We start from the raw sequence: 19,057 nt of genomic DNA on the forward strand, positions 1-19,057 counted from the left end.
CCTTTCTTAATCCCTTTTAATTCTTCATTGAACTCATTGCCCTTCCTTCCTGGAAGTTACCCTGGCAGTTGCCCAAGCAAAATTGCCCTCAGTCCATACCTCAGTTTAGCCCTGCGCAGATATGCTCTATGTGTGCTACCTTTCTACATAGTGTGCTTGTGTGTGCTGTCCGTGTCAGTGTTTGCCTGCTGGTCCCAAGCCCCCACAATGCCTCACCTGCACATGTTCCTCATATGACATACACCCTGATGTTCCATTTAAAGGGGTCTTGGGGTCCAGAAACCAAGCATGTGGCAGATAGACCATAGAGCTTCTAGTAGCAGCCTTAGGTGGCCAATTCAGTTGATCAGTGTGTCTTGGGGAGGCCACATTCCTTTGGCACGACCCTGAAAAGGTTTCAGCCCTCTGGCAAGAGACTGAAACGTATATATAACCAATGCATGAGACAAAAATTATACCTACAGCTGTAATCAATAAAGTTGTGGCCATTTTTAATCCAAATCATTGTCTGTTGTTCTATCACATCTCACCTGGGTCATATGCTGGGAGGAGTCTGTACTCCTTGAGTCTGTACTCTGAATAGTGACACCAGGGACCTAGAAGGTGCAGGGCTTGTCAGTCCAACCCCTGCACAGTCTCATTAGGGCTGACCTTAAGGCAATTGGAGCAATTTGGCCAAATTGGGCCCCATGTGCCCCTCCTAAGGGGCCCCCTGCACTAGGGCAATCTAGCTGGATTTTATTTATATCTATAAGATTTTGCAGACTTTGGCTGTGAACTGGGGCTCTACAAAAACAAAAAATTCAAGTTGTGCCCCACTGCTTCAAATTGGGCCCCACTGGCTAGCCCCAAGTCTCATAGATGCTGTTCCTGAGTTGCCCTGCCCTTGCTTGAAGTCTTGGGTTTGCAATTTTGGGAGAGGGGAGACTGCCCACTGGGGAGCGGGCGGGCTGGTGAGGCCCCCAAGATTTAAAGGCCCTAGGCTTCAGCCTACTTAGCCTATACATAAATCCTGCACTGGGTCAAGGCGGCCCCTCTGCCACCACCATCACTACAGCATCAATGTCCCGAACGTGTACCGTAGTATTTATTTAGCCACGCCCCCAGCCGACCAGATTGGTCGACCCAAAGAGTGATGCAGCCGGGGACTCCCTAATGGCGTGGGGGCTAACCACAGCCCTCACACAGAGGGGAGAGCTGCTTTGGTGGGCAGGCACTCAGGGGCATCAAGAGATTGCTTTTTCAAAATGCCTGGGGGACAATTTGAAACCAGCATGCCTGACTTAGACTATAAATACCTTCCCCACCCCCTTCTTGGTCTTCCAGCCATTTTTACTCTTCACGCAAGGAGCTATTGGTGCTGGCATTGTCCTGACCAAAGATGTAGCCTATGACATACATATATGGGGCAGGGCAGGCAAGTGAGTTGTTATGTACTGAGCTGAATCATAGAACAATAGGATCCAGAATCAGCAGTCTGATTGGTCCGCAGGAGCCACCCAATCCAACTTCAGGTGAAAGTGAACCCGCAACCTGATTGGCCTACAGGAGCAGCCAATCAGGCGGCTGGCAGAAGTGAATCCGCAACCTGATTGGCCTGCACGCAAAGCCCATTGTGTAATTAATGTATATAAGCAGATGGTTTTGGGAAAGGTCATTCTTCTCTTCTTCTCCTTGATGACTATGAGCTGAACATTGCTTAAAACAATTGGAAAAAAAACCACATTAGGGTTGCAGCACAGGTATCTCTTTAGACTACAAATCACTTCCATCAGTAAAGAAATCAAACAAGTTTGGCCAGAAGTTTTTATTAAACCGAATATTATTTTACATCTTCAAATATAAGCTTGTTTGCCAGTTTATTGTAACCACAGAGCTTCAGTAGTTTACTCACAAACAAAGCAATTCTTAAAAAAACAAAACAAAACCTGATCACAGCAGAAAACAGCAATAGGGGTTATTACTAACAAGTGCTTTAGGCACTTGAAGGGCAATGTTATTGCTAGTCGATAAGTGAAAAAGCAAGTGTTAAAGCCTATGTTTGCTAAGTATTAAACAGTTCATTTCTAGGGCGTATCAGTGCATCGTACTATAGACAGACAAGAACAAACAAACCCCTCTTTCATTAAAAAAAGGTTTTGTATCAGGATTATTTTTATTCCCAGACAGTAGTTTCAATAAGCATGAAGAGAAGAGTGAAAAGTGACTGTGCTAATTACAGCCATGCAATTCTAGTGAACTAATATTTTAGACCAGCTTAAAATATATTGTGTACGGAAGTACGTTTTTTTTAAAAAATAAAAACACCTATGTGCTGATGTCTTTTATCAAATGGGTATGTGTTCCATACTTTGGGGGAGCTTACTTATTTGTTACTGGCAGTCCTTGTTGTTAACACATAAAAGAGAAAGAGTTGCCTTGAAGTTTAGCTTGTTCAGGGCTTCCTCATGTGAACAATTGTGGTTTGAATGAAGACTGCTCAACAGCAATGGTTAATAACATTTATAAGTAACCATAACCAAATCAAAATTTGTAGCCAACTAAATATTTTAAATACAACATAATTAGTCGGACAGAATGAAACAATCTTGTACAACTGAAATATGCCAAACTGGAATGCCAAAATGGTGACTGTCTCTGACTGTGGGCGTAACTGCACTCGCAATGACCATATATTTGCTCCTACAAGGACTTATTGTGCCATACAGCTCAAAAAGTGAATTCTCAGGCTACCCACCCAGCTATAATTCCCAGGATGCTTTGGGTGAAACCATAATAGTTAAACTGGTCTAAAATTTATAGTGAACATTTGCCCTTGTAAGTGCTGAAAGCTACTGAAACTGAATAGATCCAAAGAAATACAAAGAGAAGTTCCTGTTTCTGATGTTTTAAAAACCTGTGTTGAGAAGTAGCCAGTAAATGGCTGAAGTGGAACGACTTTGTAACATAAGAAAAGTCAAATATGAGGTCCAAATAATGTTGCAGGAGCTTCATTAGAAATGGATCCTGTATTGACATTTTGACATGACAGTGGTGGTATGGTAGTCAATGAGGTTAATCCAAGGCACCGTTATTGCTAGTTGGAAACTTTTCATTTTCTGGCTGTTGCTCTACACACATTTATAAAACAACAGAAGGGAATGAAACACTGGGAACACCTTTAAGCAGCCATAAAAACCAAGCTCCTTAAATTTCTTTAGATATCTACCAAATGTAATCAAGGCACTTGCAAGGTAAAGAGAATAGATTATTATAATCTGGTGGGGGGGGGGAATCCTTGAAAAGAACAAATATATTTACATTACAGAGCATGTTGTCGATACTGCAGTTACTTTCAGCTTACATATGGTACATAACTAAGCATGTGAGCCAGAACCCAAATAACTTTTCTAGTGCCTTTGCATGCCCAGTGAAGCACCCTATACCACATCTCCAATAAACATGTAACTGTCAGTGGAACCAACTGACATATGTACCTTCATGATCATATGTAAAGTGTTAGTTTGTGATATAGCATAGGGATCTGTTGAAGAAAGAAAGAAAAGCCCTATGTTCTACTGGGTGCATGCAAGCGGGTTCCCTTTGGCGTTCCCGAAGAAGCTCTTTGGATCCTGGCCAATATAGCCTATATTTTCAGTATTTTATTGACCCAGCTTTCTGTGCATTTAAGCTTCCATGAAAGCAGTAAACAACATAGAAAATATTTGGGTAGTAGTGCAATCTTATGCTTGTTCCATGAGTAATCCATGGTTCAATGTGGGGATGTACTCCATGACAGGCATAGGATTTCAGTTTTAGGGTTTTGCAGCAGCTTGTAAAAGTTAATAGCAAATATTTAGCCAGAGATGTCAAGCTTTTGTCAAAATACAGATTTATCAGAGCAGGTTTCTTCAGAGAGAAACCATTCAATCAAATTTGCTTTCGAGATATGATACAACAGGCTCGCTTAGTCGTGCCTGTGCTCTTGGCATGTTATCATTTTTTCCAACATTCCCAAGTATGTTGTTCCTTCTGCCAGTATGCTGTGCAGTTAAAGCTCTTTGGGAAACTAAGTAGAGGGATGGTAATGTATACTGTCCAAAAGGTAATTGTTTCATGACCATAGTGGTTCCTGTAGGTGGCTGGGAAGAGTTTGTATTCAAACACTTCATCATATACAAAGTCATAAAGAGTGGCTGATATGTTCTGAGAACTGATGGCATGCAATGGGGGGCTTAAACATGCATCATTCATCAATATTGCAATGACCTGTAATAATTTTGCTTAAACGAAAATGGATGTATTTCATTTCTTTCCTTTTCCCCCTCACTTTGTTACCTAGCTCCTTCATGTTTGCCAGCTAAAGAGTTGAACTATGCATTACATCTGAAGTTACTACTTGGAAGAGATTCTGTGCAAGCACTATGAAATACACCAAGCAGTTCCAAAACTGAGAAACAGTCCGGCCAGTGTTCCTAAAGGGAGCTGTTCCCAAAAGTCACCTTGAGCACAATTCCATTTCCTTTCCAGGCTGGTAAAAACCATTAAATAATGTGGCGAGCAAACACAGGGTGTTTTTTAGCAAATGACATTAGGAAGGCACCATGATGGACCCACAATGCTCTCCAACACCAATGATGTATTAAAAGTTTGTGCCAATGGCTCCTGCATTATATTCACTGCCATTTGTGGATTTGGGGGAGGGGGGGCAGGGTGCCAGAGTTGTCCTATATTGGCAGTGATTCTGCATTTCCTTTTTGGTCTGCATAGCTTTAAGAGGTTTTCAGGCAAGTCTCTCCCCCCCCCCCCCCCCGTGATTTGCTATGTATAAATAATAACATTGTTCAGTGGCAAATCTCTCTCTTTAAAAAGGGGAGTGTAATTGCAAGTGGCCTTATTGATTCGAATACTGAATAGTGCTGTATTTTGTCACCCGCCTTCGACTCGTACCGGGAGAAGCGGATCCTATTGTTTGGCTAAGGAGATTATCGGGACTCAGCATTTGACCTGTGATGCCACTCATGCCGCCAACGCCGCCACTCATTCCTGCCCCTGACACTACTCTTTCAGTAACAACCACATTGCGTCCACCTGATAACTCAGAAGGAATGCCACTCATGCCGCCAACGCCGCCACTCATTCCTGCCCCTGACACTACTCTTTCAGTAACAACCACATTGCGTCCACCTGATAACTCAGAAGGAATGCTCAAATTGCCCTGCATACCTGAGACAGGTCGAATCACTCTTTCCGTCACCACTACATTTGACCCCTCGGACAGATCAGGAATACTCATGGAAGGGGGTATCCTTGCATTTGGAGCAATCACCCTTTCTGTGACCACCACATTGGACCCATCTGGTAGCTCTGGAATATCCATCATGCCATGAAAATCAGTGACCGAGGAAGGAGCAAGCACCCTTTCTGTTACCACAACATTTGATCCACACAGAGGATCGACATTCATTGTCGGAGGTTTCATTGTTGGCCCCGTTGTATACGTCTCAGTCACCACTACATTGCCTTGGAGCATAGGATCGGGCCTTGGAGGCTGTACAGCAGAAGTAGTTGTGTAGGTATTTTCAGTAACAACCGTCGTGCTGCCAACAGGAGGAGGTGGAGTCATAGTTGAAGATGTATTAACAACAATGGTAGTTCCAGGCGGTGGCAGGCTTATATCGAGATCAGGATTGGGAAAAGATGGCCAATTCGAGTCAGTATCTGGGAATGGCTCAATTTGCACACCCAAGCAGATTTCTGCCAAGGTCCTAAACTTAGGTCCCAGTGTATCTAGATAGGTGTCATCCAGATCATCACCAATAAAACTGCAACAGCCAATGGAACCAACAGGAGAGCCTATACCCTCATGATCATATATCAGGAGACAGTCATTTGCAGGTCTGCCTTCGTCTTCGTCAGCATAGGCAAACGCTTTCTAAAAATGAAGAAAGGTGAAGACAGAATTGAAGTCCTTGCTTTCTTGTGATCAACATGGAGAAGAAAATGAATCTATTAGTAAGAGATGCAACGCACCACTATTGAGCACCAGGCAGAATATCAGTGGTAAAAAATGTGCAATCGGAGTGATTAGATTTGTTCAGATAAATTCCTTCTGCTGTTAGCCAAAGGTCAGGCATGCAGAGTTTATGTTGAGGGCAGAAGGAGAAATTGATGTGCCTAGGAATTTATGTGGCAGGCACAGATGCGGTCAGACACAACCAGCAAGTTTAACTTCTCTGCACCCAGAAATACACTTAGTGCAAAGCATCCCAAAGTCACCACCTTTCCCCACCTCCCCTCCAATTTGCCAAAGCAACTGCATTCAGCAACTTGGATAAAAGCAGTTTGGACTTCTCTGACCCTGCGTTGAAAGAGATGAACATGGGTTACCTCTGAAAAATAGCTGTCCAAGAAAGCCATATTCACGCCACTCTCTCTGTATTCTTTTAGGGTCCCTCCATATGCTTCTTTTCTTCCTGTTGTTCCATAGCCTGTAGTAGCTCCATAATCAACATTCGTTCCATAGCCTTTAACTGCTCCGAGTCCAATTGTTTCTTCAACTCCTGTACTCACCCCACCTTTATACTTAGTTGCATAGATATCTGAAAATTAGAAACAACAACCACCCCATGTTATTTTTGCATGATGCTGTCAGAGCAGTGGTGATTTATGTAACCCCCAAACATCCTGCCCTACTAGCCAATGCTGAGATGAATTCGAGCCACTTTAAACCCCACTAATATGGGCAAGCAGTAGTGGATGGTGCCCCTTGGGTCTGGTCAGGCATAAGGGAGAGAGGCAAAAGGTAGGTAGTGCTAGAGGTAATGACAGACTGAGTCAGCTAATTCTAGTTTTGCACCCATCCTTTTTCTTTCTGAGTTCTACAAGGACAATCTTGAGACTGAGGAGGAGGAAGCTGACAGCCAGTGCCAACATCAAGAAGGCAGGCAGAGTGCGGCTGGTTGAGGGCAGAGCATCCTAATAGGCCAACTTCTACTACTGCTCGTATACAGTGGTACCTCAGTTTACAAACAGCCCTGTTAATGAACTATTTGGTATACGAACTCTACAAAACCGGAGGTAGGTGTTCTGGTTAGCAAACTTTACCTCGGTCTAAGAACGGAAGCCAAACGGTGGAAGGCCACTGGCGGCGGGAGGCCTCATTAGGGAAAGTGCACCTCAGTTTAAGAAGAGCTTTGGTTTAAGAACAGACTTCCGGAACGGATTAAGTTTGTGAACCGAGGTACACGCCCGGCCCTACGTGCAGGCTGGGTGTGTACCTCCCACCCGCTGGCCGACCGGTCCGCCGTGCAGCTGCGCCTGTTGCACCTGCGCTGCGCGCGGCGCCCACCCACCCACCGGGGTGGGAGGGTGCCGGAACGGGGCGGGAAGGCGCCGAAGGGATCCGGCGGGCGCCGGAGGATCCGGCACACCACGGCGCCGGGAGCGTTTAAGACGGCGCTGCCGAGGTACCACTGTATAGGTGTTTCTTCTTCTTCTTCTTCTTCTTCTTCTTCTTCTTCTTCTTCTTCTTCTTCTTCTTCTTCTTCTTCTTCTTCTTCTTCTTCTGCCACATGGCGAGCAGCTTATCTCCATGGATCAACTCCATCACAAAGGAACATCTGTTGATCTCTGGATTTCAGTGGTACGGACTTCAGTTAACGTTGGAGGTGCTAACAAGATCCAAACCAAGGTTTCCCAAACTTGGGTCTCCAGCTGTTTTGGGGGCTACAAAAACAGCTGGAGACCCAAGTCTGGGATACCCTGATCTAAACTATAGTAGGTGAACACAGGCTGTGGAGCTGGGTTATGCTTCTGAAGGTGCCCTGTCTCTCCAAGCCCCCCCTTTTTTTTACCTACTGGAAGGAATAAATATGAAAAGTATTATTTACTGAACTTACAATGTCAGTTTAGCCTTACCTGAGGAGTCACCATAGTCGCCCATGCCTGTATTTGCGACTTGCCCGCAAATATTTGAAACGTCCTAAAAGAAGTGAGTAAAAATAAATTTAAAAAATAGCTAGTTTATATATGGATTTTTAAAAGAGACGTAAATACTGTATAAGGTTTTTGGCCTGATTCAGAGGGCCACAAGCATAATGGGATGCTAGACAGGCATTAGAGGCAGATGTTGGGTTAGAGTGGGAGCATTTACCTAACCTCCCGGCAGCAGAGCTGCTGCTGCTGCTTACAGGGAATGAAGGTGGGACAAAGCAGTGGAGGGGGGGCCAATCTGCATAAGGCTGGTTCTGCTGCCTGGCCCCTCCCACTCCCACTCAGCAGCAGCAACCCACCTACCAGGAGGTCAGGTAAGTGATGGGATTACACTTCTTCTGAAGGAGTGGGTATGCAGCTTGGGGAGTGCTTCTGGATCTGCCGCTGTCACTTGTGGCTCAGGTGGCCTTGGTGGCACAGAGTCCCTTCCATCTGCTTCAGCTGCACCCCTGCCTAGACAAGGATAGCTGACATTAGTTGTCTATGCTCTGTTAACCTCCAGGTTAGATTACTGCAACACGTTATAAAAAGGGCTGCCTCTGAAGGCAGTTTGGAAACATCAGCTGGTGCAGAATTCAGAGGCCAGGTTGCTTACTGGGGCAAGGCGGCTTGAGCATATGCCAATCCTGGCCCAACTGCACCAGCTCAGGACCACACTACCTCAAAAATGGCCTCTCCTCATATGAAGTGAGCTGGACCCTGTGATCACCATCTGAGGCCCTTCTTAGTGTGCCTCCTCTGTGAGAGGTCTGGAGGGTGGCAACATGAGAACGGGCCTTTTCTGTGGTCACTCCCTGTTACTGGAATGCTCTCCCGAGGGAAGTTCACCTGGGCTTGGTTACACATCTCTAGGTGCCAGACAAAAACACTCCTCTGAGACATTTGGCTAATTAAAAAAATCGATGGCCTTTTAAACTGGGGGATGGGGGGGAGTATTGTTTTTGCTTGTTATTATGGTATGTATTTTTGTGTTTCTATATTGTAAACCACCCTGTGATCTTCAGATGAAGGACGGTATAGATTAGAAATTTTAATGCTGGTGATGGCGATGATGATGATGATGATTCTGCACCAACCTCCCCGCTGCCTTGCCCGTCCCTCCCAGTAAGCAACAGTGGCCCACTTGTCAGGAAGCTAGCACAGCAGTTCCACCCCACCTGGTGAGCTGCTTCTGCCTGGGAGACTTGCCTCAGCTGATCTTAGCAGTTGGGCAGGTCAACATGGAGGAAAATAGTCAACCAAGTAATATGTTGGTTTTGCTATGCTCCCATTACTGCTTATTTTGGTTGCTTTTATATTACTTGGGAGTAGGCTCGGAGTGAAAACAATGAAGAGTGGAATTCAAATGTTGAAACCAAATAGATGGGACAGACAATAATGGTTGTGCTGGGAAGTCTGACAGGTTGCGTTAGAGCAGGGGTCAGCAACCTTTTCCAGCCGTGGGCCAGTCCACTGTCCCTCAGACCATGTGGTGGGCCGGACTATATTTTTTTGGGGGGGGGGAATGAACAAATTCCTATGCTCCACAAATAACCCAGAGGTGCATTTTAATAAAAGCACACATTCTACTCATGTACCGATAAAAACGCCAGGCAGGCCCCACAAATAACCCAGAGATGCATTTTAAATAAAAGGAGACATTCTACTCATGTAAAAACTAAGCTGACTGTCCGCGGGCCGGATTGAGAAGGCGATTGGGCCGCATCCAGCCCACGGGCCTTAGGTTGCCTGCCCCTGTGTTAGAGGCTTCATATTGATAATGGGATAGATCCTGTAAAGCTTTCTGCAAAGTTATGAACCAACCCGGTCTTCAGGCTGTGCTCCTTCAATTCCCCATGAATGAATAGCTCCTTCGGAACATTCAGGCACAGGCTCAAATCCAGCCCCAACGCCACCAGTAGGACCAGATCCACAATAGCCGCAACAGTCACTCTGTGACATCAGAATTGGAACCACTAATAGAAGGGGTAAAAGAAATTGATGCCGTTTTTAAGCATTACGGCATATATTTGTCTCCAACATACTATGTTACAGTCATGTACAAAATAATAAGAAAGATAACAGCATAAATATAAAACACAAATTATAATAATAATAACTTATCTATATTCATACAAATTACTATATATCTTTACTTTTACTTCCCTTCTACTCTTTCCATGGTTTTCTATTTACTGTCTTTTTAACTGTGTTTTCTTACTGTTCTAAATTATTTTCTCTTATCATCTTTATTTCTTAATCTATTTGTTTAACCACTTTTATGTTTCAGTGGTGAGCATTATGAACACCACATTATTTCTATTTATCCTATTTATCCTATTTATTTATTACGAACAGGCATGGCTGAGACAGCATCAGGTGCCAGGATATAACTCTGATTCAAGCAGACAAGTCAGCCCAGCGGTGCTGGGATCCAATATAACACCATTCCCATCGCTGATACAGCAGCTGCCCTGGCAGCTACATGAGCAGCACTCCTATGGCAACTGATGCATCTCTAGATCTGCTTTGCAGGTACAGTTGGGAAGAGCCATAGCTGAGTGGTAAAGCATCTACTTTGCATGCAGAAGGTCCCAGGTTCAATCCCCAAGATTCCCAATCCCCAATCCATCTCCAGGCAGGGCTGGGGAAAACTGCTGCCTAAAACCCCAGAAATGCTACTGTCGGTCAGTGTAGAAACAATACTGAGCTAGATGGAGCACTGGTCTGAATCAGCACTATATTCTCATTGCTGTACACAGAACTATCTGTTGATGAAGCATCTTAAGGCTTTTTGGAAACAAGTAAGAAAGCTACTCTGCTTAGCCTTGTGCATTAAGCTATGGTAGCACACGTTTCTGTGTTAAATGCAGCACTTGATGCTTCCTTCAAGGCTAGGTTGTGATTTTAAAGTGTGTGAACATAAACACATAGTTAATGGGACTCCAAAATCTTCAACTCTCCTCTTGTCAAAACTCCTCCTTTCATGGGAAGGTGCACAGAGCAGCTTTCATTAATGCAATGTTATAGCAAAATATTAAATAAGAGAGATCAGCGGTCTAGTTCCCTTTTAAAAAACACACAGAATTCCCAAGAACAAACAAACAAAATAGAAATAGTTAATTTAGTTTCAGTAGAATGCTTACACACAAATATTAGTCCTCCGAGGAACATCAGGCCAATGGCTGTAGCACTAAGTGTAGTTTCTGCGCCTCCTTGTCTGTTCCAATCATAACCACCACCATAACCACCACCACCATAACCACCAGTGCCACCATCAATCATACCACCACCACCATAATCAATACCACCACCAGCGCCACCACCAGTTCCTCCTCCTGTTCCGTAATCTCTTCCTCCTCCTCCTCCCCCCCAGCTGCCATCTCCCCCACTCGTTCCTCCGCCAGTTCCTCCTCCGCCAGTTCCTCCCCCTGTGCTTCCTCCCCAGCCAGTTTCTCCTCCGCCAGTTCCTCCCCCTGTGCTTCCTCCCTGGCCACCTCCACCAATAATGCCTGTTCCACCTCCTCCTATTCCTCCTCCTCCTCCTGCTCCCCCTCCTGCTCCTCCTCCTGCTCCCCCTCCTGCTCCTCCTCCGCCACCACCACCAGCACCACCACCTCCACCTCCTCCACCAGCCCCACCACCAATAATAGTAACAGTGATTCTTTGAGTGGCAGACTTGACACACATCCCATTACGGTCGCAATGGCAGGCTTGCAAAGGAATAACCAGTGGCCTATCACAGCTTCTGCCACTGTTGTCGACCACTCTAACTTGGACCTCATGAATGACAAATTGTATATCCTGGGAGAACAGTGCTGCTGAGGTATCTGTTTGGGAGCAGGGAAAGGGAAGAAACAAAAACAACAATTTATATTAAGAATTCTGCTTTGCAATCTCTGCTCAGGGTCAAGTTCATGTTCCTAAATAAAGTTAGCAGTCCTTATGAGGGCAGCCTAGACTACATTAATCTCTCAGGGTCACCTCCAACATAGTGCTGAGTGAGTGTGCTGCCAGCGTTAGGATTTCCTCTTGCCCAATGGGATTTCCCTACCCTCTCCTTCCCATGGATGTTCACTAACTCTGTTCTAGGAGTTCTCTCAACCCTCAGGAGCAAAGTTGGGGAGGGCACAGGCAGCATGTGGGGGTAGGAAGAAGGGGGAAGTCCTGTTGAGCAAGCAGAAATCCATGTGCTGATGGGAGCCTAATTTTGTGCGATGTAGGATACAAACCTCAGAACCCACCTGGGTGCATTGAGAAAACACATTTGAGTTTCTTTCCTGCAGCACAGTGCAGCTATGTCACTGACTTCTCTCTTTGCTTTCCCTCCCATTCTCTGGGCTGATCAGCAATGTCTTGTAAGAATTGGCCATCAACTGATAAAAGTGAATGGGGACAGGTACCCAGCAACTACATTCATTGTGTTGATCACAGAGAAGCCAGAGAGCAGGAGAGGGTTATTTGATGGTCATGCATGGAGAACATGTCCTCTAGCAAATGCTTTGAGCAGCCTTCCCCAGCCTTCACACATCTGCCCGCTAGATGTTTTGGACTACAACTCCCATGAGTCTCAGCCAGCGTGGCCAACAGTAAGAGATGATGGGAAATGTAGTCCCAACACCTGGAGGACATGAGGTTGAAGAAGGCTCACTCTCAGGGATGCTTTAATTGATTATAGGTAGTGCAAGACATTTGCATTATATTGAAGCTGAATTATATAACATTACACAGTTGCACCATGCCTTTGCCCGAATGCCTTTATTTGCTACAAACTCGATAGATGTTTCTCCCTTCCTGTGGCCCAGATGCTTAAACTCAGGCATCCCCAAACTAGGGCCCTCCAGATGTTTTGGCCTACAACTCCCATGATCCCTAGCTAACAGGACCAGTGGTCAGGGATGATGGGAAATGTAGTCCAAAACATCTGGAGGGCCGAAGGTTGGAGATGCCTGTTCAAACTGTTGCATAGGACTCCCACATGCCCAAGTTGAGAGTGACCAGAAAGCACACTGATTCTTACAAACTTACCATACAAAGAAATGGTTGGTGCAGGGATAGGAGAGAGGTGTTGGAAGGTAAAATCAGCTTAGAAAGGCAGGCAAGCATTGACTGGCAAGGTGATCTCTACATATAAATGTACTCACCATTCACTATTCTGATGTTCCACGAACTTCCTGGAGACTGTGCCACTATTGTAAATTTAAAAGGTGGACCATATGGATGGCCATCTAGATCGTAAGCTGTGATCACCGCTGTTGGATTTTCCACACATACTTTTCTGATTTCGTCTGTTACAGTAGGGCAGTTGTCATTGACATCATCAATAGTAAGCACAATGGTACCAGTGGCTGTTGTGAAAGGACTGTCTGTAATAAAATACATCTATATGAAGATGGTGGGTGGGTGGAATCACGTGCATCTTACTACTCTCAGTTGCAGAAGATAAATACCATATATTCCGAAGTATAAGACGACTGGACGTATAAGACGACCCCAACTTTTCCAGTTAAAATATAGAGTTTGGGATATACTCGCCGTATTAGAAATACGACCCGGCGTACAAGACGACCCCCGACTTTTGAGAAGATTTTCCTGGGTTAAAAAGTAGTCTTATATGCAGGAATATACAGTATTCCTGGTAAGCAAACAGCATGGCAAAGCTACATTTGTACAACTCAGAAAAGTAAACAAGTGGTTGATTTTATTGTTTGATAAATGGTTGATCATGGGATAAAAAGCGGTGGGGACACGGGGCGGAATGCTGTCTACACACAGCATTTTATTCTAGAATCAGTGGAGACTTAGTACATTGTCTACACACAATCTAGTTTTATGGGATACTTTTTGGTCCTCAAAAGTGCTTCTTGAGAAACTGGTTTCATTTTAAAACTAAAATCGCATTGCAGATTGATTCTGCATTACCCTGCAGCATGTCCATTTGAAAACTGGTGAAAATAGATGTAGGCAGTCCCAGTAATGGTGTGTCTGTGCAAGCTGGAACATTTCCAGATTCAGGAAAAAACTACATTTTTGTGTCACAAATGGGTTATCAAAAGAGTGGGAATAAACAGGCAGCTCCCACAATGGAGGGATATAATAAACGGTATCTCCCAAGGGTCAGTATTGGGAACAGTGATTTTTAAAAACTTGAACTTGGAGTTAGGGTTGAGCAATGAGGTGGCCAGGTTTACTGATGGCACCAAATTGTTTAGGATGATAAAATTAAAAAGATGGCTTGCAAGGAGCCTCAAAAGGAGCTCTCTGAACTGAGCAAATGTGCATTAAAATGATAAATGCAATTCAATGTAAGTACAGTGGTACCTCTACAACCGAATGATTTGACTTCCGAAGGTTTCAACTTCCGAAGTCGACAACCCCGGACGTTTTTTCGCCGCACGCGCCCTGCAGAGGCAGCACTTCGGCAACCAAAGACTTCGACTTACGAAGACGGCCGCAGAACCTTCGTAAGTCAAGGTACCACTGTAAGGGTAAAGTTCTGCACACTGAGGGCAAGAATTCCTCAATTGACATTTGTGCTAAAAGGGTTTGAAACTGGCAGGGACTGATGAGCAATGAGACCTTGGGATCACAGTGGATAATTCAATGAAAATGCCAACGTAGTGTGTGGCAATTGTGAAAAGGGTGAATTCAATGTGAGGGATTATAAGCAAAGGAACTGAAAATAAAACTGCTATACAGCTGCACAGTGGGACTGCACTTGAAGTGTTGTATACTGGTCGCTTTCCCTTGAAAATCATATTTTGAAGCTGGAAGAGGTGAAGAAAAGGGCACCCAAAATGATCAAGGAGCTGGAACTACTCTCTGATGTGGAAGGGTTGCAATATTTGGATCTTTTTAGTTGAAAAAAATGGCAAGTTAAGGGCAGATGACATGGTGGAGGTATATAAAATTATGCATGGTTTGAAGGCAATTGATAGACATTTTCTCTCTTAGGATTCCAGAGCCTCTTAGGATTCTAGAACCTGAGCTCATCCAATGAAGCTGAATGATGGAAGATTCAGTAACAGAAAGAAGTAATCCTTCACACAGCAGAATTACAGAATTTGATTCCACAAAATATATTAATAGCCACCAGCCTCAATTCTTTAAACAGGATCGGGGGCAGTACAATTCTGAATAACATTTGCTGAGAACCACAAGTGAGGAGAGTGCTTCCAGGATTCCTGTAGGCATCTAGTTAGCCATGCAACAGCATGCTGGAATGGATGGGTCTTTGGTCTGATCCAGCCCCTGCTTCTTATATGATCAGTACTAGTTCACATATGATAGTTTACATGCCTCTTATAATTTGGATAGTTTAAACAGGATACCCTTGGATATCAAGATCAACACCACTGAACAGCAGCACTGAACTGCCAGTAGGAGAGCCCTGTATCTCTCTAAAGCAGGCATAGGCAAACTGCGGCCCTCCAGATGTTTTGGGACTACAACTCCCACCATCTGTAGCTAACAGGACCCGTGGTCAGGGATGATGGAAATTGTAGTCTCAAAACATCTGGAGGGCTGAGTTTGCCTATGCCTGCTCTAAAGCCTCAAAAGTTCCTGAGCGGCAGTTTGTGTCTCCATTCATTTGAAAATATGGGTATCTTTGTACACGTCCTGTTGCATGACTGTTGGAAGCTGAAGAAGCTGAGACAGAAGAGAGTTTGCACAAAGAGGAACTCAAGAAGTGTGGAGTCTTCAGAGGTGATTTACGGGGGATCAGTTTCATGTGTGGATTTGAAACTACCACGCCAACATTTGGGTGCAGTTCTTGAAAGGGGAATATTTGTATATTTCGCTATTTGAAACCCACAAAGGCTACTTTCTTCACTAGCTCAAAACGGACTACGAGATAGTTGGAGGAACTATCTCAATTTGCAGAATTGCATTTCTCCGAGCTGTTGCAGACTTCCTGTAAATAGCAAGGAAAATTATATATATATAAAGAACAGCTCTTTTCTTACCTTTAGTAATAGCCAGCAGCTCTGCAGAGTATACCCCATTGACTACATAAATTGATTCCCGATCAATCACTTTGTTGAAAGAGATGGCGCCAGTTGTTGGGTTGACTCGAAACCAGGCGGCTGGATCACGTCCCATGACGTAGCTGTTTTTGATTAGCAGAAATGAATTGGGCTTCATTTTAAGATGTAACAGTGCTTGCATTAGCACAAACTGATCGATTTTATTTGCTCAGTTTGATAGGAGAAAATACTGTTATGTGAGAGCAAACCTTTTTTGTTGTATCTTAGAGTTTTGGTTCCACATATTATGCAGAATGAGCAGAGGTGACAAGACTTTGCTGAAGGTACTTCAGCAGCCATCTGTAATGGGTGCTGTGACTGCGTCCTGCAGGGTCCTGAGCAGGGGTTGGGCTCAACCCTGAAGACCTCTGATTCTGCAGTTCCTTCTTCTGCTATAGCAGGCAGGAGCAATCACTGTAGGTAAGAAGAATGAGTCTCCAATTTTCATGTCACCAGGAACTCTTCATGTCTGGGAAGGGCCATAATAGAACATCTACCTTGCATTGGTTTTCATACTAAGATAACGCTATTTTTATTGCCCTGTGAATTGCTATTTTAGGATTAATAATGTGCATTATTGGCACCATTAAGTATAAATCAAAAGTGAAAATGGGTCTTTCTTCTGTTGAAAGCTTGGGAGTCAGAGCTGTTTCTTGGGTCTAGACTTGTTGAAGACCACTGGGATAGATCATGCAGCAAATGTTTGTTGTGACTAAATACTAGGTTGAATGTAGGTAAACTATAATATTCTTTCAACAGAAGCCTCAAGGTTTCCCCCACCAAGAATACAGATGAGTACCATTAGTGGATTTATTTACACTACAGTCATTTGGAAATCTCCGTCTCCACAAAGCATTGACATTTGAAATTCAGAACTGTAAATGCATTCCTTTAAAAATCAACCATATAATAGCCACAATTCATTTCTGACAAACGCAGTTTAAAGAACAGAGAAAGATCAACTTTGAAGGTCACCTATTGTATACTAAATGCAGACCCTCCAATGTCCCAATTTTCCAGGGACAGTCCCAGAATCACAGAAGCCATCCTGGTTTCTGATTTGATCCTGGAATATCCCAGTTTTCCTTTTTCCTTCCCTCCATATCTCGGAAAACAATTAAAAGTGGTGGTGAGATCAGACCACCACCCTCCGTCCTTTTTGGAAACAAGAACCTTTGCTTTCTCTCTCTGTGTGTAATACATAGCTGCCAAGTTTTCCCTTTTCTCACGAGGAAGCCTATTCAGCATAAGGGAAAATCCCTTAAAAAAAGGGATAACTTGGCAGCTATGGTGTAATAATAATAAGAATAACAACAACAACAACAACAACAACAACAACAACAATAATAATAATAATTTCTTATTTATATCCCGCCCATCTGGCCAGGTTCACCCAGCCACTCTGGGTGGCTTCCAACAAAATATTAAAATACAGAAATGCAGTGTATGCATGTCTATGTGTGGGTGCAAAGATTGAGTCCTGTTTATACTGAATACACACACACACACACACACACACACACACACACACACACAGAAAAGTCTGAGAGCCACAAAGAAGAATCCTGAAAACAAAGCCTATCTTACCGGACATTAGTGGCAATTTTCCCAGTATCCTGGTCGATAGCTTGGAATGTTCCAACTTCATAGGTGAGTATAGTTTTAGTTGTTAAGCTTTCAGGTGCAGATACTTTTATTGAAGTTGGATGAAATGCTGGTCCTTCCATTACATTGGTTATTTGTACTGTAATTGGGGTACCCTGAGAAGCCGCTGAATATTGATATTGTGAAGCCACTGAAGAATGGAATGGGGCTATGTTTCGCACACCAATACGCAGTGGTATGCTTGAAAATTCTTCATAGTTAATTTCCTAAAACAAAGAAAGAAACAAGTCAAAACCAAATAAAGCAGTCAAACGATCATATGACCGTTCTGTTTTTTAAAATCTGTTTAATAAATTCCATAGATTACATATGAATCAGAAAATTTCCCCAAATGTGCTTCAGACAGAGTACAGATGTTGACAGATGACACAAAAAAATGCAGGAAACATGAAATGCCATTGTCAGTCCACAGTCCTGTGGAGTTGATTAATAATCTGATACATGTGGCAAAACTGCATTTCTAGCCCTGGCTCTTTGTCATACATGTAAAAGAGCAGCATGAAATTCCGGGGAGCCCCGCTGACATCACCCCCAAAATCATACATATCACTGATCCCACACCTTCTACATCCATACACTGAGTGTGGAAGTCTGCAGATAAGTAATGTAGCCATGTCCCATGCAGGAGTGCTGATTGTGTAGACACCCCTTTGCAAACATGCACACTCAATGTGTGCACAACATGGAGATGAATTAAGGCACTATATATAGCAAGTCAACTGGGAAGCAAAGCTGAAGTTTGGAGATGAGGAACCCGTGGCTTTCCATGTGTTGTTGGACATGTCCCATCAGTTTGATGGGCAGGTATGATGGGAATTGTAGTCCAGCAACATCAGGAAGGCCACGGTTTCCTCACCCCCTGCTGTAGCTTATTTTATGAAGAGACTACAATTATCTCTCGCTCTGTGTTTCTTGGACAATATGAAGAAGAGTGGATATTCTCTACTTTCAATAAACAGTGAAAATAGGAAAATTCATACCTTTATAACCCTCAGGATACCCTCGTTAGTTGATCTGTCTAGGACTATGTCAAAGTTGCCATTTTCATTTCCTGAGATAAAATAAAATTCTGCAAACCAATTATCTGTATACTCTTGATCTAAATCAAAAACTTGTATTCTCAGTGCCTCTTGATTGAGTGTATTTTCTACAATGGTAATTGCGTACTAGAAAAGAAAGAAAACAATTGTTGACACCTGAGGCATGCATGGGTTTACTACTATCTCGAAAGGCATTTTGCACACGACTGCTACTCATTTCAAACTTGCTATGAACACTAACGATCTGATATGTATCATTTGGCACTCAGGTGGATACAATTAGCTGTACAGAATGAAAGTGTATCATGCTTACTTACACAGTGCACAACAATCTATGGGTGACTGGGATAACCGTAGCAAGCGGAAGAAAAG

The 19,057-nt window shown here is 43.8% G+C and overlaps 1 protein-coding gene across 1 annotated transcript in view; it reads right to left on the minus strand.

The window, feature by feature from the left end:
- Positions 1-1,792: 1,792 nt before the first annotated feature.
- LOC118090180 (desmoglein-1-alpha) overlaps positions 1,793-19,057 on the minus strand; it is a 35,476-nt gene continuing 18,211 nt past the window's right edge. The window contains exons 8-17 of the mRNA XM_060278216.1: positions 18,626-18,811; positions 17,568-17,851; positions 15,921-16,063; positions 13,098-13,319; positions 11,571-11,783; positions 11,100-11,450; positions 9,778-9,929; positions 7,900-7,963; positions 6,370-6,581; positions 1,793-5,914 (exon numbers count right to left, since the gene is read on the minus strand). Coding sequence (XP_060134199.1) covers positions 4,874-5,914; positions 6,370-6,581; positions 7,900-7,963; positions 9,778-9,929; positions 11,100-11,450; positions 11,571-11,783; positions 13,098-13,319; positions 15,921-16,063; positions 17,568-17,851; positions 18,626-18,811 — 2,868 coding nt within the window. The 3' untranslated portion in view covers positions 1,793-4,873. The remainder of the gene's footprint in view (positions 5,915-6,369; positions 6,582-7,899; positions 7,964-9,777; positions 9,930-11,099; positions 11,451-11,570; positions 11,784-13,097; positions 13,320-15,920; positions 16,064-17,567; positions 17,852-18,625; positions 18,812-19,057) is intronic.

Source organism: Zootoca vivipara, chromosome 8 (genome assembly GCF_963506605.1).
Source record: "Zootoca vivipara chromosome 8, rZooViv1.1, whole genome shotgun sequence".
In the NCBI taxonomy this organism is placed as follows: Eukaryota; Metazoa; Chordata; class Lepidosauria; order Squamata; family Lacertidae; genus Zootoca; species Zootoca vivipara.